Here is a 22,168-nt window from a genome sequence, read left to right as displayed (position 1 = left end):
TGACAGTGTAGGAGACAACAGACGTTCTGGCTTCAACAACAGAGTCGAGTTAGAGAGTGGAGAAAAGAGTTGACATGTTCTCTCCTGAAACATGTTGTCACAAAGCACAGCCCCACCCACTGAGACGTCTGAATCACCACCACAATTGACTTGTTTTGTGATCTGAAATGAGCTGCATTGTGGGATGTTAGAGAGCTGAGAGAGAGAGAGAGAGAGAGAGAGAGAGAGAGAGAGAGAGAGAGAGAGAGAGAGAGAGAGAGAGAGAGAGAGAGAGAGAGAGAGAGAGAGAGAGAGAGAGAGAGAGAGAGAGAGAGAGAGAGAGACACTTCCTGTTTTCGTATCACAGGAGGTTGGTGGCACCTTCATTTGGGACGACGGGCTCGTGGTAATGGCTGGAGCAGAATTTGTGGAATGGTATCAAATACATCCATCACACGGTTTCCAGGTGTTTGTTGCCATTCCATTTGCTCCTTTCCAGCCATTATTATGAACCGTCCTCCCCTCAGCAGCCTCCACTGGTGCACATGCATGCTTGTGTGTTTATATGTGTGTACAGTGTTCTCGAGGTACAAAGCAGGAGACAACAGGCCCTCGTATTCTACCCTGTCTCCTAAAACAAAGCGGGATTTTGTGGGACTGCACTGCACACCCTGTTGCCTTGGTGATCGGAATCAAAGTGACAGCTCCCCAAGCAACGGCGCCCTCTCCCCTCCCTTCCTCCCTCCCCCCTCCTCTCCTCTCCCCGCCTCAGCAGGTGTAGCAGGAAGAGGAAGATGTCTGTCACTTCGGGCCTTGTGTCTCTGCTAGAGGAGAGGAGAGTGAAGTGGGACTGCGGCTGCGCAGCTCATCCACGGCTCTCCGTGTTCGACTCAGATCGAGGGGGCCACAGATTCAGGGAACCAATGGGTAGCGAACAGCGCTGCAGTCGTTTCTGTGCGCCTGCGGAAAGGATGGGAAGCAAAAACACAACAATGTCAGATTGACCTTTTACTTTTATTGAAGTCCTACCTCGATAAGAGAACTGGATTGTTTCAAAGCCTTTTTGGATTCGATAACATTGTGGTTTTGATCATTTACGTTGGTTGGGTCTATCGTGGTTGTTATAGGTGATGCATTACTTTCAAGTATTAAGTTATAGAGTCAATTTTGTGAGCTTTTAATCATGCTTATGGTCGCTGGCTTTATGCTACTGTACAAGCACAGATATTCAAAGGGAGAAAGTGTGAAAAATACAAGATCTTTACATGCAAATCGAGCCATCTGTGCTCCAACTGGATTGCCTGGTTTCTCTGCCGCGCAGACACCCAATAGCAGGGTTGGGGCCCTGAGTACACTCTCCTGTGATTGTACACTCACAACAATGACACTTAGCATTTATGGTTGCCATGGAGACGTCCCTCGTTGCTGAACGAGGTTAGAAGCAAAGGTCTAAATCTCCTAATGTCCTTGCCGTGGGTGGAGACTCTGTCTGAGGGAAAGAGAGTGTATGCCGCAACTCTCAGGGGGAAGAAATGGAGGGTCTTAAAGGAGCGTGCTGCACTTTTACTGCCTGACAATGGAGACATGCTTTGTGTGGAGGTTGCATTCCCTTTAAAATGGAAGGTGAGCGCTGACAAAGAGGTTCATTGAAAAAGAGAGCCGCCCCGGTAGTGGATTTTCCCCCCTTCTTTCCAGACCCAATCTCTTACATGGGGACAAAGCCCCCCCCCCACTCGCCCCCGGTAACCCCCATCTCCCCCCTAAAAAAAAAGACCAGGTTCCACAGCTGCCTCTAGCTCCGCCCCCTGTCCCTCCATTATCTCTAATCCCCAGTGAAAAGCTCCCCCCTTCACACCCCAAGGCCGCCCCGCCCCAACCCCCTATATCCTCACCCCCTCTCTGTGGTTCATTTCCCCAAAGCCATTAGCTGGAACGGCCCCTTCAACACACAATCTGCACTCTCACTTTAATTGCGGCAGCTCGGGGCGCGCTAATTAACTGTGACCTGGCAGAGGGGTCTCATTAGGGGGCAACAGGGCAGGGGAGCAGGGCTGTGGGTGTGTTGGCTGGGGTCAGTACAGTTGGTGTCCAGCCACGTCATGAGACAGCCGGACCCATTGTCACATGGCTGCTGGAGCCCTGACAGGGCTTGTGATGAGATCTTGATGGGTTTTATAACCCTTGACCTGCTTCTGATGATGGGTGGCGTCTACATTCTGGGGTCTTGTTCTTCTCTTGCATGACACACTCTAGATGATCATTTGAGACCGTTTTTATTTATTAACTCGCTAACCAAAAATACAGTATATGGTGATTTACGATGTATTTTTATTTACGGAGATATATGGAAACGGTAAATCAACCTAATGTTTGCCCGGCATGAATTGGTGAGGCTGTTTATAAAATAAATTATTTTGGGGCAGTTGAAATCATAGCCATCCAACGTCATAGGGTTTTGATGAATGATAATGACATCAGTGTTGAATGGGGATTCTTTACCGTCAGTGAGTTTTTCATGTCACTCCTAGAGCCTCAGCTCCACTACATTAGTAAAGACGGGTGAAACCTTGGTCCCGTTAGTCACTAAAGACATTGCTAATTGTTGTTTTGCTGATAGCTAATTGCTATTTTCTCACCCTGCTGTTGGAACCACACAAACACCCCCCAAAAAGACTGAAAGAGGATACTGCTCCCATAAATCAGACGAGAGAGAGAAAGAGTAAAAATATCTGTGGGAAAAGGAGGAGAGAGAAGGGGAATGAACGAAGTAGGAATGGTGTCCTATGCATTTTGTTAGTTGAGTCAGACGCTCTCCTCTGCATAATTATAGTCCTGCTGATTATGTCTTTAGTCTAAACACAGAGAGACCTATGAGAGGCAGCCCAGACCAGGGTCGCCCATGGGCCGCACGTGCGATCCCAGCCTTCAGCCCCCCCGACGCCTCCTCTTCCTGGCAGGTGCGAGAGGAGAAGGCTGCTTTTCAGAGGCTTTTTCTGGAGCCGCGCGCTGTACCGCCTTACACCTCTAACCGGGATGCGAGGGGACAGGGGATCGTCAGTCCGCCTGCCAACAGGCAAGGAGAGAAAAGGGGGGGAATCGAGGGGGGGAGAGAGGTAGGAAGGCAGCATTTTAACCCTGACAAACCCCCACGCTTCCTGGGAAAAGCCAAATGACTCTCCTTGACCCATACACTCAAACCTTTGGCGTTCTCATGCTGAACCACATTTGAAAGGAAACGTCTGATCCACAGATTCAGCTGTAGAGTCTTTACTAGTGTTGTCTCAGAGACTGGGTCTCCACTTGAGAAATCTTTCCCTGTTTTCTAATACATGCCGTCCTGTACCAGGAGGTTGTTTAGCTATTTCACAACATATTGACTGACGCGTAGCTGTCTACTTGACACTCCAGTGAGTGTTAGATTCTGTTTGTTTAGGAGAGAGAGCGAGAGCACATTCATAAAGGTGAGTTTTTCTTTCATAGTGTTTACACAGTGTAGAACAACACTTGTGATAAAGAATGTGCCGACATCGGCAAGCATGTGGTTTTTCCGTGGGATTGCGCGATTCAAATCAAATTGTATTTGTCACATGCGCCAAATACAACAGTTATATACAACCTTACCGTGAAATGCGTACTTACAAGCCCTTAACCAACAATGCAGTTCAAATAGCAGCCCATGTAGGGCTGAGTGCAGACTGCAGAGCCTCTGTTATTTGGCTGAGGCCCATTTACAGGCTCCATTGCCTCATTGCAGTTTGCAGCTGTATAAAATGGGGAACAGATTTTATATGATGTAAAACGGCAAGCATCCCCTGTCTCCATGGAAAAGGTCATTTGTTGAGTAAACGCTGTGGTGCAGATGAATAAGAGTTTAGAAGGAACAACACTACTCACAACACGTGCCCATGGAAACAATGAAAAGAGCTCTGTTTCGAATCTGTGGCTCCCACTGGACTCCATCATCATGGCTGGAGAAGGTGTGGTGGAGAAGAAGAGGTGGAGAAGAAGAGGTGGAGAAGCGGTGGTGGAGAAGAAGAGGTGGAGAAGCGGTGGTGGAGAAGAAGAGGTGAAGAAGGGGTGGTGGAGAAGAAGAGGTGAAGAAGGGGTGGTGGAGAAGAAGAGGTGGAGAAGCGGTGGTGGAGAAGAAGAGGTGGAGAAGCGGTGGTGGAGAAGAAGAGGTGAAGAAGGGGTGGTGGAGAAGAAGAGGTGGAGAAGCGGTGGTGGAGAAGAAGAGGTGGAGAAGCGGTGGTGGAGAAGAAGAGGTGAAGAAGGGGTGGTGGAGAAGAAGAGGTGAAGAAGGGGTGGTGGAGAAGAAGAGGTGGAGAAGCGGTGGTGGAGAAGAAGAGGTGAAGAAGGGGTGGTGGAGAAGAAGAGGTGAAGAAGGGGTGGTGGAGAAGAAGAGGTGGAGAAGCGGTGGTGGAGAAGAAGAGGTGAAGAAGGGGTGGTGGAGAAGAAGAGGTGAAGAAGCGGTGGTGGAGAAGAAGAGGTGGAGAAGCGGTGGTGGAGAAGAAGAGGTGAAGAAGGGGTGGTGGAGAAGAAGAGGTGAAGAAGCGGTGGTGGAGAAGAAGAGGTGAAGAAGGGGTGGTGGAGAAGAAGAGTTGGAGAAAGGATGTTGTTGGCATGTGGGGGAGGGGCAGTACAGGCTTGCCAGGGTGTGTGTTTCTGTGTGTGTGTTTTGGTGCATGTGTGTGGCAGTGATGGGTTACCGTTAGAGGGATGAGGCGGGGGGAGGGGGCAACGAGAGGAGCGGCGGCAGGATTAGAGCGGTCTATAAAGTCGTGAAAACGGTGGTAAAGCTGAGTGACCGTCCCAATAAACCCTGCAGCTCGTCAGAGGAGCCACACGACCGGGTGGAGGATAGAGGAAGGATGGTGGCAACGGAGGGTGAGTCACTGTGGGTAGGGAGGGAGGCAGCTGACACACGGATAGTAGACGGTCAGAGGGGCAAAGTGTAGGGTGGGGTGGTTGATGCCAGCTGACACAGTCTGGCCACCCTCCAGACCAGACCAGGGGGATGTTTAGACAACTTTGATGGACGCGGGGCGAGCGGGGACAGGTGTGCGGTACCCAACACCGCCAAGGAGAGATGTTCTTAACCTTTCACGAGCCTCTACCCCGGGTCCGGGATCACCCCCCACCCCCCCCCCCCCACACACTGATTAGCATAGCTAGCATAGCTTCACAAGTAGATAGTAGCATCTAAATATCATTAAATCACAAGTCCAAGACACCAGATGAAAGATACAGATCTTGTGAATAAACCCATCATTTCTGTTTTTTAAAATGTTTTACAGGGAAGACACAATATGTAAATCTATTAGCTAACCACGTTAGCAAAAGACACCACTTTTTTTACTCCACCAGTTTTTTACTCCATCAGTAGCTATCACAAATTCGGCCAAATAAAGATATAAATAGCCACTAACCAATAAAAAACCTCATCAGATGACAGTCTGATAACATATTTATGGTATAGGATAGGTTTTGTTAGAAAAAAGTGCATATTTCAGGTAGAAATCACAGTTTACATTTGCACCGACCATCACAACTCGACTAGAATTACTAAAGAGAGCAACGTGTATGACCAATTTACTCATCATAAAACATTTCATAAAAATAGACAAAGCATAGCAATGGAAAGACCCAGATCTTGTGATTTCAGACAATATTTCAGATTTTCTAAGCGTTTTACAGCGAAAACACAATAAATCGATAAGTTAGCATACCACATGTGCAAACGTTACCAGAGCATCGATTCAAGCCAAAGAGAGCTATAACGTAATCATCGCCAAAATATATTAATTTTTTCACTAACCTTCTCAGAATTCTTCCGATGACACTCCTGTAACATCATTTTACAACATACATATAGAGTTTGTTCGAAAATGTGCATATTTAGCCATACAAAACCGTGGTTATACAATGAAAATACTAGCAAATCAAGCCTCAAAATGTCGGACGTCATCTTTCAGAGTGATCTAGTTTAATCGAAAGCTAATCATATACTTGACTAAAAAATACAGGGTTGACAGGAATCGAAAGACAAATTAGTTCTTAATGCAACCGCTGATTTACATTTCTAAAATTATCCTTACTGTGCAATACAGGGTTCGCCAAGTGAAGCGATAACAAACAAAATGGCGGATTATGCGTTTAAAATATTTCGACAGAACAACGATTTATCATATTAAATATTTCTTACTATGAGGTGATTTTCCATCAGATTCTTGGGCAATGTATACTTTCTTGGGTCTAATCTTCTTTTGGTCGATAGATGTCCTCTGTCCTTCGAAATGTCCACTAACATCGACCGAGACCCCGAAACGTGCCCAAAGCTTCAAAGTGCACGACAAAGAAATTCCTCAAAATCGCACTAAACGGAAATAAATTGCTATAAAACGGTTCAAATTAACTACATTATGATATAACGAGTAAAAACATGACCGGAGAAATATCACTGGCTAAACAACCATTTGGAAGGAGGCAAGTCCGATGTCCATCTTGCGTAAGACGCGCGAAGGGAAAGGACGGTACTTCCACGTTTTGTTGTTTTATAGTGGCTCTGATTGTGCAATCGACTCCATTCAAAGCGTGATGACGTACTGACACCCAGAGGAAGACGTAGGCAGTGTCGGTTTCTCCATAGCATTTACAGGCACCTTAAAAACCTTAAAATTTCTGAAATCTGACTCCCTGTCAGGAAAAGTGCTGTAGAAGTAGTTCTGTACCACTCAGAGACAAAATTCCAACGGCTATAGAAACTAGAAAGTGTTTTCTATCCAATAATAACAATAATATGCATATTGTACGATCAAGAATTGAGCACGAGGCAGTTTAATTTGGAGACCAAAAAATGCTAATGCGGAACAGCACCCCCTATAGTTGCAAGAAGTTAATGGGGGTGCTCAAAAGAGTTGAGGACAGGGAGCATTTGGGGTGGGAGGGTTAGAGGCTTAGACCCCTAATCGACTGCCTTCAGCTGCCTCCACCCCATCCCCAGAGTGAAGGCTTCACCAGGCCCCCGTCTCTTTCCATTGACAGGAGCCACCATAGTCTGGTTGACCCTGGAGCCCGGGCCCACTGCAGAGAAGGTCACAGCCAGCCTTAATGCTCCTTAAAGCCCCGGGCCACTGCTGCCAGTCTAAACTCAGACCTCCATTCCTGTCCTCCTCACACACACACGCACACACACACACACACACACACACACACACACACACACACACACACACACACACACACACACACACACACACACACACACACACACACACAGGGCGCTAGAGGTATAGCTCGTGTGGGAGTCAAATAGTCAATTCAACATAATAGAATCCAAGTAGAAAAGCAGGACAAACACTTTGTCATCTGTCCTCCTGTTGTGGTTGTCAAGATTCAGCGGTAATCAGCACAGTGGTTTAGCTGATGTGGTAGTACAGCAGGGCCCCCATACACCTCTCAAGTGTGATCTATGGTGGAGGAGATCTGAGGGACCCCTCTGTATCCTGGCTGTATCACAACCGGCCGTGATTGGGAGTCCCATAGGGCTGCGCACAATTGGCCCAGCGTCGTCCGGGTTTGGCCGGTGTAGGCCGTCGTTGTAAAGAAGAATTTGTTCTTAACTGAGTTGCCTCGTTAAATAAAGGTTAAATAAAAAAAATATGTAAAAACCTAGCTGTGGTGAGAGGTTGAGGAGAGGGAGGGCTGGGGGGTGATGTTCAGAGATGGAGGGGCTGGGGGGGGTGATGTTCAGAGATGGAGGGCTGGGGGGGGTGATGTTCAGAGAGGGAGGGCTGGGGGGGTGATGTTCAGAGAGGGAGGGCTGGGGGGGTGATGTTCAGAGATGGAGGGCTGGGGGGGTGATGTTCAGAGAGGGAGGGCTGGGGGGGTGATGTTCAGAGAGGGAGGGCTGGGGGGGTGATGTTCAGAGAGGGAGGGCTGGGGGGGTGATGTTCAGAGAGGGAGGGCTGGGGGGTGATGTTCAGAGAGGGAGAGCTGGGGGGTGATGTTCAGAGAGGGAGGGCTGGGGGGGTGATGTTCAGAGAGGGAGAGCTGGGGGGGTGATGTTCAGAGAGGGAGGGCTGGGGGGGTGATGTTCAGAGAGGGAGGGCTGGGGGGGTGATGTTCAGAGAGGGAGGGCTGGGGGGGTGATGTTCAGAGAGGGAGGGCTGGGGGGGTGATGTTCAGAGAGGGAGGGCTGGGGGGGTGATGTTCAGAGAGGGAGAGCTGGGGGGGTGATGTTCAGAGAGGGAGGGCTGGGGGGGTGATGTTCAGAGAGGGAGGGCTGGGGGGGTGATGTTCAGAGAGGGAGGGCTGGGGGGGGTGATGTTCAGAGAGGGAGGGCTGGGGGGGTGATGTTCAGAGAGGGAGGGCTGGGGGGGTGATGTTCAGAGAGGGAGGGCTGGGGGGGGTGATGTTCAGAGAGGGAGGGCTGGGGGGGTGATGTTCAGAGAGGGAGGGCTGGGGGGGTGATGTTCAGAGAGGGAGGGCTGGGGGGGTGATGTTCAGAGAGGGAGGGCTGGGGGGGTGATGTTCAGAGAGGGAGGGGCTGGGGGGGTGATGTTCAGAGAGGGAGGGCTGGGGGGGTGATGTTCAGAGAGGGAGGGCTGGGGGGGTGATGTTCAGAGAGGGAGGGCTGGGGGGGTGATGTTCAGAGAGGGAGGGCTGGGGGGGTGATGTTCAGAGAGGGAGGGCTGGGGGGGTGATGTTCAGAGAGGGAGGGCTGGGGGGGTGATGTTCAGAGAGGGAGAGCTGGGGGGGGTGATGTTCAGCGAGGGAGGGCAGCCAAGAGCCTCTCTTCTCTCCCCCCTAACCTCGTTCCTTCATCCCTCCCTCCATTCCTCCCTCCCTGCCTCCCTCCTACCCTCTCGCTCTTCTCCATCACCCACTAGCCAAGAGTAGCTGCCTCATTATTCATAGCGTGTGTGTGCGTGTGTGTGCGTGTGTGTGTGTGTGTGTGTGTGTGTGTCTGTGTGTGTGTGTGTGTGTGTGTGTGTGTGTGTGTGTGTGTGTGTGTGTGTGTGTGTGTGTGTGTGTGTGTGTGTGTGTGTGTGTGTGTGTGTGTGTGTGTGTGTGTGTGTGTGTGTGTGTGTGTGTGTGTGTGTGTGTGAAGGGGAGTGTGGGTGTATCATAATTAGGCCGTCTGTGCAGTACGGCCCGGCCCAGGGGTTGATGAGACAGGGTTTCAGAGTGCTCCAGCCCCCCCCCCCCCCCCCCCCCACACCTCCTCCTCTGATCTCATCTCCTCCCCTCCTCTCATCTCCTCCCTCCATCTGAGCCCAATGCGGATGGCAATCAGTCACCGTTAGACTGATCTGGGCTGACCAAGAATTCACACGAGGTCCAGTTACCACACAAGCCCTGAGACCACAAATGAGCTGCTGAAATGTGTATATGTAACTGTGTGTGTTTCAAATGTGCACGGTTTAGCTAGAAGAGAGCATCTTTTCTAGGTATATGTGTGTCAGTGTGTGATTCTTTTCTTGGTCTGTGTGCCTGGTCTGTGTGCATTAAGCAGAGTGAATGTTTGATGATTATAGCTGTATATATAGGCCTCTGTGAGTATGCTTTTGGACGTGTGTGTGTGTGCTTGTCCTTTGTGTATTGTAGGTCAAATGTTTTAGGATGTTAGTAGTATCAGCCACTTGAAATCATCTCCATAGTAAACACGTTGCTCCTCGCTAACGCAGCCTGGTTCACAGCCAAACAAGGCTGGTTTGACACATCTCCCTACTCTGGCTCTATGGCCATGTTAACATGCAGTTAGACCCGGTTGAAATTTAATTAGAAGAAAGTGTGACAACTGTCCATAGAAATTACAACTTCCAAGAGTCCTTACAGCAACCTGGCAGAATGTATTTTTCTCTGGGTAACACCACTCCTTTCCCACCACTGTCTCTCTTTCTCTCTGTCTCTCTCCCCCCCCTCTCTCTATCGCTCTCTCCCTCCCCTATCTTCTCTCTCGCGCTCTCTCTCTTTTTAACTCTCTTTCCTTCTCTCTCTTTCTAACAACCCCCCCCCCCCCCCCCTCTCTTGTGTACCGTCTACTAGCTGGAAGGTCTCAGAGAGGTGTGAAAGAGGGCCTTAGGGGGGTGAGGGACAGAGTGTGAGAGAAGATGAAGCGCAGACCAGCGGAGAGAGCATACATGGCATCTTTTCAGCTGTTTGCACGGCATGGGCCCCATAACCATGACAACGCCATTCTTGCTGGCTGAAGTCGATCTGAGTAAGAGTGGGGGTGGCTGGGTGGACAGGGGGGAGAAGGCCCAGGACTCACTCAAAAGAGTGACATCACCTTAGAGGAATTGACTGTTTCTTCCAAGTCCTTTTGTTATTCTTTTGAGATGTTCTTATTCTTCCTCTGGTGCACTCAATCATTGCAAAGCTGAGGAGAAGGAGGCTGTGAATTATGTTTGCTGATTTGCTGTTACAGGTACTTATTCCTCTAGAAAGCTGCAGGCCCGTTGTCCACACCAGCACTCAGTTTTAATATGGTTTCCTAAATGACCTAAATGCGTTCCTTGGCTGTACTCCGGCCCAACCTGGCCCTCAGACTCAGTGGCTGCAGAGCTCTCTCTCTCTCTCTCTCTCTCTCTCTCTCTCTCTCTCTCTCTCTCTCTCTCTCTCTCTCTCTCTCTCTCTCTCTCTCTCTCTCTGTCTCTCTCTCTGTCTCTCTCTCTCTCTCTCTCTCTCTCTCTCTCTCTCTCTCTCTCTCTCTCTCTCTCTCTCTCTCTCTCTCTCTCTCTCTCTCTCTCTCTCTCTCTCTCTCTCTCTCTCTCTCTCTCTCTCTCATCCACAGGCACCCTGGAGCATGACTGACATGAACATATTCAAAAGACATGAAGTGATTTTGGACAGAAACCATTTGCCAAGTTTCCTTGACCCCCACCGCCTCCTCCCTTACTGTTCATGATTGCATAAGCACATGCAACGTCCACATTCAGTGTAGTCGCCTCACATGCAACCTCTCCTTTTTAAATAATAGCACATTACGTCACCCAACAGGCAACAGCTGCCCCGTAATATTTTCGGGGGGCCTGCCGGTTGCCTGGGTGACTAGGAGGAATAGTCATGGGTCTGGACTGAACCAACCCTCCTCCTTCTCTCCAACAAAACACACATAAACACATTGCATCCCTGGAGTCCCCTGTCTCCCAGCACCTCTCTCTCCTGCTTTGTGTGTAGGGCTAGACAATGAGCCCCCTTGACACTCAGGGGACCCATCTGTTTCAAAAGTGCAATCAAGTGAGCCGCGATGGGTGGACAGGAAAATACGAGTCACAGAGGAAGGGTGAAGCCTGTTTTTATATTCTCCCCTGTCTCTTAGTCGTCCTCGTTGACTCTTTCTCACACACTCTTTTTTTCCTCGCTCTCTCTCTCTCTCTCTGATGGTCATCAAGCCAGGAAACATCTGTAACACCTTCCACGGGTGAGAGTTCATGTTCCAAAACCTAGTCAGAACAGGCAGGCAGGCAGAGTCTTCTGCTACAGTGTCCTCCTGTCTGCTGAGACAGATAGCTCTGCCTACTTTGTCCCTGGAGCTGGGCCGGGTCATTAAGCCATTTCTATGGGTTCAGTGCCCTGTCAATCAATGAATCAAATCAATCTCTCTCTGCTAGGCTGGTACCCGCTTGTGGTCAGCACTTTCTAAATGACAGTGAGTTCTTCCATTGGAGACGAGGGTTTTTGATCTATTCAACCTTTGTGGTGTGACTTGTTAACCTGTAATCTAGAAATAGTTTAACACCATAATTTGACCATAAGGATACTGGAGAGTATGCATTCTGTTTACCCATGAGAACAACACACTTCGAGTGTCTCAGAGCTTTTTTTTTATCTGGATTTGTTTTTGTTCTGCATTTACACAGGCAGGGGAATTATGATATTTTTTTACACAGGCAGGGGAATTATGATATTTTTTTACACAGGCAGGGGAATTATTATATTTTTTTACACAGGCAGGGGAATTATGATATTTTTTTACACAGGCAGGGGAATTATGATATTTTTTTACACAGGCAGGGGAATTATTATATTTTTTTACACAGGCAGGGGAATTATGATATTTTTTTACACAGGCAGGGAGGGGAATTATGATATTTTTTTACACAGGCAGGCGAATTATGATATTTTTTTACACAGGCAGGGGAATTCAGATATTTTTTTACACAGGCAGGGGAATTATGATATTTTTTTACACAGGCAGTGGAATTATGATATTTTTTTACACAGGCAGGGGAATTATGATATTTTTTTACACAGGCAGGCGAATTATGATATTTTTTTACACAGGCAGGGGAATTATGATATTTTTTTACACAGGCAGGGGAATTATGATATTTTTTTACACAGGCAGGCGAATTATGATATTTTTTTACACAGGCAGTGGAATTATGATATTTTTTTACACAGGCAGGGGAATTATGATATTTTTTTACACAGGCAGGGGAATTATGATATTTTTTTACACAGGCAGCCTAGAATAAACACAGCATATGTGACATGGCTGAGTGATTCTGCCTCATCACATTTCCTCTATTTGATGATATTTAACCCATTGAAACAAAATGGATGAAAGTCTCACCTATAATAGGCCGATAATCCTTCTATTAGATCAAAGGTACACAGTTTGGTGGGATTAGCCAGGGCCTATGGAGCTCCCTTTAATGAGCTTACATTAAACCTACCCACCATATCTCAAAGTTTAAGATGGGTATTTATCAGGCTTTTCCTCTCTCGGGTTATCCCAGTGTGAATCCAGCCATGATAGAATACTGGATTGTTTTCAAGATGTCTCAGAATTGGAATAAGGGGTTAAACTGGGATGATTTCAGTGAAAGCGGTAGAATTAAATACATCTTCAAGTACTTCCTGGTGATCAAGAGATGGGCTCTGTCATTGGACGTCCACCAGAATTAGCCAGAAGTGTGTATTTAAGAACTGTGTAAGAGGACATTTAGGCGGGGGGTTGCCCCCTCTGCTGCTGCTGCATGTGAGGTTTGTCATGCTCTCAGGGGCAGGGGAGGCCAGGGCACACATCATCTCTCAGCAGCTCCCCTCTGCTCCCCTCTCTGCCCGTTCGTGCGGGGAATGAATGAGTCACACAATTAATGATTCCATAAAAACAACTGCTCTTGAAATGGCCCATCGCTCTCAGCATGGCAGTTGTTGCTGAGCTGAATTCTCCCAGCCAGGCCATCCATCTACTACATGAAGTGCTTCTCAATGACTTGTGTCAGGCCAAAGGCTCCAAAACGTGGTTCATCTGACCACATTTGAAGAATATTTGACCTGTTCCCTATAATGCCCATCAACAGCTCAGTTGTATTCATATTTTCATTCATTTCAGGTTCAGATTATTGCAGCAGGAAATCCTTCACCCGTAGAAATTGTAAATAAGAAAGTACTAAATACTTTTAAGCAGTCTTGTGTGCTTTTGATTGGGAGGAAACAAGGGGTTTCCCTGCCATAGTAACTGTAACTATAGCAGTAACCAGGTAGAGGTTAGTCAGACCAACACGAGTAGTAGGGATGGGACTGGCAACTGAGCATGCTCTGTGAGCACTGTGGGAGATGTCAACATAGAAGGGAAAAGCTTTGTCAAACAGTGACACTTCTCCTGCAGGATTACCCCCTCCCACCCACGCACGCACACACACACACGCACACACTTTTCCCCTTTAGCTACATTACAATAGTCATCACTTTCCTAGGCCTTCATTTAACTAGTAGGGTTCAACTGTGCTGCTGAATATCAAACCTTAGACTCTCTGCCTATCTATAGAAATTACCTATACAATTGAAAATACAGTAAAACAGTGGGAAAAAAGGGTACAATTTGATAGGATGGCCTTTGCTGCGGTATAACCAGTCTGCCCTCCCCACCCCTCCTACCCACATCAACATGCCAAGACAATGGCCATCTCTGCCCTAATAATCCACTGGCTGATTGGTCGGGCCCAGATTACCCTGGGATACCAGCTGTCAGAAACTCACAGAGGCTCTTTACCCCAACCCACAGTCTGAGATTCCTAAATTTCTCTGTATTAATAGCTCGCCGCAACTGGTACTGCGTAGGGCCAAACTCAACCCCATTGGCCCAAGAAAACAATGGAGGGAAAGGAGGAAGCAGGACGCTGCGACTGGTCGGAGGCGATAAGGACAAATGTCAGTCCTGCCCTAACAGAAGAGAGAGGGAGGGAAACAGGGAGAGGGAGAGGGGGAGAAAAAGAGGGAGGAAGGGAGAGAGAGGGAGAGGGCTTGGTTTGGGACTGGCCTAGTTTCTGACACGTTATGAGGGCTTTTAGGCGGGTTGCTTTCCTTTCATGGTCTAAACACACATGTTCTGAGAGAACGGTGACAATATATTTACACAGAGAGAAGTTGTGTTGGTCTTGGATGCATGGCGCCAATGCAGCTGATAAAGGCAGTAGAGGAAGATAATTAACCAAGGTCTGTAGCAAGCAGGGCTGATAGAATCTGGACCTAAAAATGAAGTGCATACTGTATAGTACTGGTAACGCAGAGGTCGACATTGTAAATTAACCCTTTTATTGTCCAATTCCCCTCCTGAGGGACACTCCAATGTCAGACCAGTCAATGACTCGTGTTACTATTGAATTAGTTGCAATATGAAGTCTTTCAGTAGACTCCCTGTCCAACACTAGTCATTATGTACTGTAGCCCATTCTCTGAACAACAAGACACTCCATAGCCATGTGGCTGTTGCTTCAGCTGCGTTCACAACTTCATCCTGTCATGGGATCGCAGTACAGTGTAACACTGAACAGATGTGGCCATGTGGACGTTTTAAACATTTGTCTCACTGCTAATCATGGTTGTAGACATGCAATAGTGAAACCAAATGGTTGATAATGAATGTAGCAGATGGGTTGCTAGTACAGTGCCTTGCAAAATTATTCATCCCCCTTGCAAAAATCCCAGTGGCTAGATGTGCCAAGCTTATAGAGACATGCCCCAAGAGACTTGCAGCTGTAATTGCTGCAAAAGGTGGCTCTACAAAGTATTGACTTTGAGGGGGCTGAATAGTTATGCACGCTCAAGTTTTCCGTTTTTTTGTATTATTTCTTGTTTGTTTCACAAGAAAAAATATTTTGCATCTTCTAAGTGGTAGGAATGTTGTGTAAATCAAATGGAACAAACCCCCCCAAAAAAATCTATTTTAATTCCAGGTTGTAAGGCAACAAAATAGGAAAAATGCCAAGGGGGTGAATACTTTCACAAGCCACTGTATATACAGTGGGGAGAACAAGTATTTGATACACTGCCGATTTTGCAGGTTTTCCTACTTACAAAGCATGTAGAGGTCTGTCATTTTTATCATAGGTACACTTCAACTGTGAGAGACGGAATCTAAAACAAAAATCCAGAAAATCACATTGTATGATTTTTAAGTAATTAATTTGCATTTTATTGCATGACATAAGTATTTGATCACCTACCAACCAGTAAGAATTCCGGCTCTCACAGACCTGTTAGTTTTTCTTTAAGAAGCCCTCCTGTTCTCCACTCATTACCTGTATTAACTGCACCTGTTTGAACTCGTTACCTGTATAAAAGACACCTGTCCACACACTCAATCAAACAGACTCCAACCTCTCCACAATGGCCAAGACCAGAGAGCTGTGTAAGGACATCAGGGATAAATTGTAGACCTGTACAAGGCTGGGATGGGCTACAGGACAATAGCCAAGCAGCTTGGTGAGAAGGCAACAACTGTTGGCACAATTATTAGAAAATGGAAGAAGTTCAAGATGACGGTCAATCACCCTCGGTCTGGGGCTCCATGCAAGATCTCACCTCGTGGGGCATCAATGATCATGAGGAATGTGAGGGATCAGCCCAGAACTACACGGCAGGACCTGGTCAATGACCTGAAGAGAGCTGGGACCACAGTCTCAAAGAAAACCATTAGTAACACACTACGCCGTCATGGATTAAAATCCTGCAGCGCACGCAAGGTCCCCCTGCTCAAGCCAGCGCATGTCCAGGCCCGTCTGAAGTTTGCCAATGACCATCTGGATGATCCAGAGGAGGAATGGGAGAAGGTCATGTGGTCTGATGAGACAAAAATAGAGCTTTTTGCTCTAAACTCCACTCGCCGTGTTTGGAGGAATAGAAGGATGAGTACAACCCCAAGAACACCATCCCAACCGTGAAGCATGGAGGTGGAAACATCATTCTTTGGGGATGCTTTTCTGCAAAGGGGACAGGACGACTGCACCGTATTGAGGGGAGGATGGATGGGGCCATGTATCGCGAGATCTTGACCAACAACCTCCTTCCCTCAGTAAGAGCATTGAAGATGGGTCGTGGCTGGGTCTTCCAGCATGACAACGACCCGAAACACACAGCCAGGGCAACTAAGGAGTGGCTCCGTAAGAAGCATCTCAAGGTCCTGGAGTGGCCTAGCCAGTCTCCAGACCTGAACCCAATAGAAAATCTTTGGAGGGAGCCGAAAGTCCGTATTGCCCAGCGACAGCCCCGAAACCTGAAGGATCTGGAGAAGGTCTGTATGGAGGAGTGGGCCAAAATCCCTGCTGCAGTGTGTGCAAACCTGGTCAAGAACTACAGGAAACGTATGATCTCTGTAATTGCAAACTAAGGTTTCTGTACCAAATATTCAGTTCTGCTTTTCTGATGTATCAAATACTTATGTCATGCAATAAAATGCAAATTAATTACTTAAAAATCATACAATGTGATTTTCTGGATTTTTGTTTTAGATTCCTTCTCTCACAGTTGAAGTGTACCTATGATAAAAATTACAGACCTCTACATGCTTTGTAAGTAGGAAAACCTGCAAAATTGTCAGTGTATCAAATACTTGTTCTCCCCACTGTATATACTGTATATATAGGACTAGTGCATATAGCATGACATAGATCCTTAATCTGCTGTATTACTGTAAGCGCACTTTGACCTTGGGTGATCTTAATTACTCAGTAGTATTCATGCTGCCTAACAGGCTTCATTAGGTATATCATCACTGTGTACATTTCAAATGACCTGACACACCATAGTATAATAGTCATGGACTTCATTTAGGCATGGTTCTAGTCAATTGAGTATTTTCATCCTAGCCTGGTCCCAGATCTGTTTGTGATGTATACACATCTCCTATATGATACTTTTGGTATGACAATGACAATAGGAGTTTGCAAAACAGTACAAAACAGATCTGTGACCAGGCTGTATTCATCCTTCTGACCCTGTATGACTTTACTAATGGAATTTGACCAGGCGTTACTGCTATTACTTTCACAGATGGGAGATGTGAAGTCAGGAAACTGAAATAGAAAAAAACAATATTGGGTCATTGCATAAATACTGTAGGGAGCGTCTGCTATGGGGAACCCATTAGATGAGACTGTATTTAGAAATTACAGGGTTGTATTTTATGACATGCAAATACTATTACACAATTCCTATGTTGGCCGCCATTTTGGGAAAGATCAGAAGTGAAACTTTTGAAATTTGATTAGGCCTACACATATTCATAAAATGACATTTTCTCTAGATGCTTGATTGGTAATGAGAGTACATTACCAGTAATTAATATTGCATATGTTCTATATGTATTTGTCAACAACCAATGCTCCTTTATAGGAGCCAAAATCTTTAAGTTAGTATGTCATGTTCTGTATGTGCTTCCGTCTGTTCTCAAGGCACGACAGAGCGGGTGTGTCTGATCCAGGGGACAGTGGAGGCTCTGAATGGAGTCCATAACTTCATCGCTGAGAAGGTGCGGGAGATGCCGCAGAGCAGCCAGAAATCAGAACCGGTCAGCATACTGCAGCCACAGACCACCGTCAACCCTGACCGCATCAAACAGGTGAAGCCCGTTGCCATGATCCCAACCCCTGCTTCTTTTCTCTCAAGACCCTCTAGTGTTGAGACCGAGACTACATTCTCTCCCTGGACTAAATGAGAGTTCAACCTGAGAGTGTATAGTGAATGTAGAAGGGATTTTTCCATGTGTTTTTTGTACCTATTTTATCCCAACTGAGGCAATGAAAGTGTCTGTGTGCACGTGAGTGTGTGGTTGTAGGTGTGTGTTGGGTCGGTAGGTATGAATATGACTGAGCAAACTGACAATCCTGGACTGAACCCTTATGGAGGAGAATCATTGCGGTAGCTTAGCCAAAATGTTGACCCCTGAGCTAGTCAGACCAAAATGGATGATTCTAATCCCAGTCATTAGTTTCTATATAGCCTCACTCCATTGTCTGTGTGTTGGCAGCTACCATCTCACAACAAGGGGTGGAAGTCATTATTATTTGTCTTTCAAAGAAGGCCCAATCTAAAGAATCATTCCCGTGTGAGTTTGTGGCCAAGCTCTGATTTTGTGTCTGCTCGATGCAGGGAGGGAGTGTTCCAGGCTTCCATGTTAACAGACAGAAAGAGACATCCTCCGGCTGTGATATAATCCACTCAGACAGGACACGGAGGCTGGGGTGTGGGGTTTCTTGCTCTTCCAGATAGGCCCCCTTAAAGCCACACATGTGACATTAACCACGGGTCGCTAGCCTCACTACCCTCAACCTGTCACTAGCTATCACACAGGCCAGGGTCTGGAAGGAAGCTCTCCCAGCACCGCAGAGGAAGTGTGGCTCATAAGTGTCGTCCAGCTAAAACACATAGATGAGGTGTTAGACGTGGCAAAAGCCATCCTCCAAAATCCACATCAGGGCTGAGACTTTCAGCTCCTTTATGCTGCGGCGTTCTATCCAGATGATTTGCTCTTTCCATCATCCTCTCCACCTTCCACTTCCTGGAAAATCAACCATAGCGGAACCATCGAATGAAAATTACAAGAAGAATTGTCACTGTATTTTTTCATATAGAACTCTGTTGTTTGGCCTTTCAGAGACCACCAGTTCATACCAACACAGACCAGGCTCAGTTAGCCAAGCCATTGATTCCCCCTCCCAATCCCTTTAAGTGATTATCACTTCTGGCCACTTGATGATTGCACTCCATTGATCTTTCGGGGAGGACCTGCATTGTTTTCATCTGCAACATTGACCCTGCTCATCTATTTATCGTCCCATTAATTCAATTACCCTTTAGGACAAAGAGCACATGTTGGGTATTAATAATTCAGAACTTGAGTTCTTTTCTGGTATCTGTGCTGTGTTTTCAGCCATGCTAATCCCTCATGGCGTTGTCCCTTCTGTGCTTACTGAGCTGACTCAGTGATGGGAGGCCATAACCTAAATTCGTGGAACACAACACAAGGGCCTGCCGATGGCGGCTCCTGCTCCTTCTCCTGCCGCGCGGCCAGCCTGATTATTAACTTGTGTAATTGTAGGAGTTATCAGACGAGTTAAACACACCTCTCTGCTGGGCAAAGAATAGTCCACTGGGAAAAAGTTACTGCAGAGTGGACACTTTGCAGTTCTGATATAGTCAGGAATTTATGCATAATATACACGTACACACACATTATACAAGCACGCATGCACACACACACACTGTTTTCCAGGAACACACACACACACAGTATATATCGAAACTAATGCACTCGGATACACAAACCAGTATTTAAAGGAAAGATTCACTCATTTTGAATGTTATACGTTTTTGTTGCATCTCGATGCAAAACTCGTCACACCAGCTGTATTTGTGCCTGCTTGAACGGCCGTTAGCTCAGATGCACATGAAAACATGAAATGACCCCGGGAATTGATAGCGCATCACTCAGAGATACACTAAAACGAAATAACATTCAAAATGGGTGAATCGTTCCGTTAAGCTTTTGAGTGAACTTGGAGTGAACTTGGATCAATCCAACGATGGATTGATGGCAGGGCTGGAGAAAGAACAGCTCCTATGGCATCAGATATAAAGGGCAGTTATTTTAGGCAGAAATATTTCCCGTGCCTCTCTTTTACTATTAATAATAATGAGTTTGAGAGTGCTGTATGGAAGGATTCTGTGTTTGAGTTACACACAGACAGACAGTGTAGCCTGTTGATTGCTGGACTATTAGTAATGTAAGCTCTTCTCCAAACGCCAATAGTCTGGTTTCGTCCATACTCAACCGAAAGGCACAGCGCATGCGCTTTGAGGGCTTATTATGGTTGTGTGTGTGGTTATTGTTTGAACGTGGTTGTTGTCACGAGCACGGCTGTCATGGCATGTGTCTCGTTGTTGGTCGCCCTAGGGAGCAGAGTGAGTGAGAGATGTAAGATAAGATGTAAAGTCATGTTAAGCAACAGCTGCCAGCCTGGCTCTCTGTGAGCCAGGCCGCTAATCTCCACTAGCCAAATGGAGACAGGACAGGCAGGAGCACAGGCAGCTTACAAAAAGAATAAAAGCTAAACGCCTAACTCAATCAAATTACTCAGGACAGACAAACAGGCAGGCACAAAAAACCATTCACACCCACTGACACTGAATCTCACTTAACATGGAGCGACGTTCAATATTCAAACTGATACCGAGGCTAATAGATGACTAATTTAGCTGAAATGCTAAATAGCGTTGTTGTGCTAGCTAACTTTGATCTGATCTGGCATTTCAAGGCAACAACAGCCCACTATGGCGAGACTGTGATGTCTAAAATAACACGATGACAGTGAGTTGTGTCAACTTTGCGCTGTGCCCTGCTGCCTTTGGTCTCAAATGTTTTCAGAATCCTCCCTCCAGTGATTTCCTCTGGCCAACCGCAGTTTCCTGTGACCTTTCACCCCATGCTGGAACACCTGCTTCCTACTTCCTGTTATTGCCCTGTCCACACAGGAAGTAGCCCATTAATGCAAAGGAAATCAGGAGTCAGGTTAACTTCGAGTTAGATGTGAGTGAGTGGAAAAGTGGAAATGTGGGATATGGAATTGGAATTTCTCCCAAAATGTGTCACGCTCCACCATCGGACACCAAAATGCATTGTAGTTGTGACTAGCACACCATGTGTAATTGACTGTAGAGGGCTATTTGTTGTGATACAGAAATAGTTTCATAGTTGAGTGACTCTGCACTGTATAAACAATCGCTTCCCATACAACATGAGCCCTCCCCCACGGCATGACCCTAGCAACTCCTGAATAATGTAAAATATTCTCTGGTTTCTGTGATGATCATCTGATATAACTGAGGCTTTGTGGTCAATTACAAGGAATTGTGCTTCAGTGATTTCGTTTCAAATTGAAATGTGGATCTTATTCTGGTCGGTCACAGAAACAATATTGTTTATATTCTTAACGGTTCAGAAAATCAACATGTAAGCGACCATGAAGATCCTACGCAGTAAACTATCGGTCTTTGTTCTAATCTCTTAAAAGAACCGTAAACCTCAACTCTTAAAATGATCCCTAACCCTGTAGTAACGCAGAGGTTCTCCTCCATTGGAAAGACATAAGTGATTGCTTTAAGGTGGCTGCGTCGTTTCAGCCCACCCTTCCCTCTGCAACATCACCAAGCCCAGTCTATTTCATTAACCAGCATCCTGAATCTAATAACTGTACTCATTGGAACAGCACACAGCGCCGGCTAATCTATACAGCCGTGCCTAGCGCAAGCAGCGTGGGCCGTTCATCTCCTAAATTAAAAGCGACGTCAGGAAAATCGCTGTAACGTATGAAAAAATAAAACAGAGCAATGTAACCTCTCCACCAACCCCCCCCCCCCAACCGCCCCCTCTCTCTTGTCTCAGGAGGACCGTTGGCCAGCAGAAAATATGTTATGCCATTTTTAACCTTCAGATTCATCAGCTGGCTCAGGAAAAGGTCACTTCCTCCGGCAAGTATCGATCCCATTCGTAGGGAAGCCAGTAGAGAGAGGCACAACAAGATATTTGTTGTCTGACAAGGATATGCACCCGCTAATGTTGGGTTAAATCTCTTAGGAAGGAAGGACAAATGTGCCACTGTGTGTATGTATGGATGTGTGTGTGTGTGAGCGTGCTTCCATGCGTGTGTGTATTTGGGAGGGAAAGGTCATTTGAAGGAGAGTGTTTCATGTTTTTGAATTACAGGTTTATCCATTTGCCGCTTTACAGTATGTGTGGAGAGGAATCTTAGATCAGGTTTAGATCAGGCTTTTGTGGAAGCAAAACTAACATATCTCGTGTTAAGATAGTATTTATGTGTGTGTATGTCATATGTCCAGTATTTATAAATGTGTAGACAAAACATATACTTAAAAACTGGAAATCAACCAATCCTCCATC

At 46.6% G+C, this 22,168-nt stretch overlaps 1 protein-coding gene across 4 annotated transcripts in view; it reads left to right on the top strand.

The window, feature by feature from the left end:
- Window positions 1–22,168, top strand: part of LOC139547759 (RNA-binding protein Nova-1-like) — a 56,882-nt gene that overhangs the window by 18,258 nt on the left and 16,456 nt on the right. For all 4 annotated transcript variants that reach the window (XM_071356814.1, XM_071356812.1, XM_071356811.1 and 1 more), the window contains one exon: window positions 17,664–17,830. In XM_071356814.1, coding sequence (XP_071212915.1) covers window positions 17,664–17,830 — 167 coding nt within the window. The remainder of the gene's footprint in view (window positions 1–17,663; window positions 17,831–22,168) is intronic.

Source organism: Salvelinus alpinus, chromosome 21, assembly GCF_045679555.1.
Source record: "Salvelinus alpinus chromosome 21, SLU_Salpinus.1, whole genome shotgun sequence".
NCBI classification, from domain to species: domain Eukaryota; kingdom Metazoa; phylum Chordata; class Actinopteri; order Salmoniformes; family Salmonidae; genus Salvelinus; species Salvelinus alpinus.
This window is presented reverse-complemented; position numbering and strand designations above follow the sequence as displayed.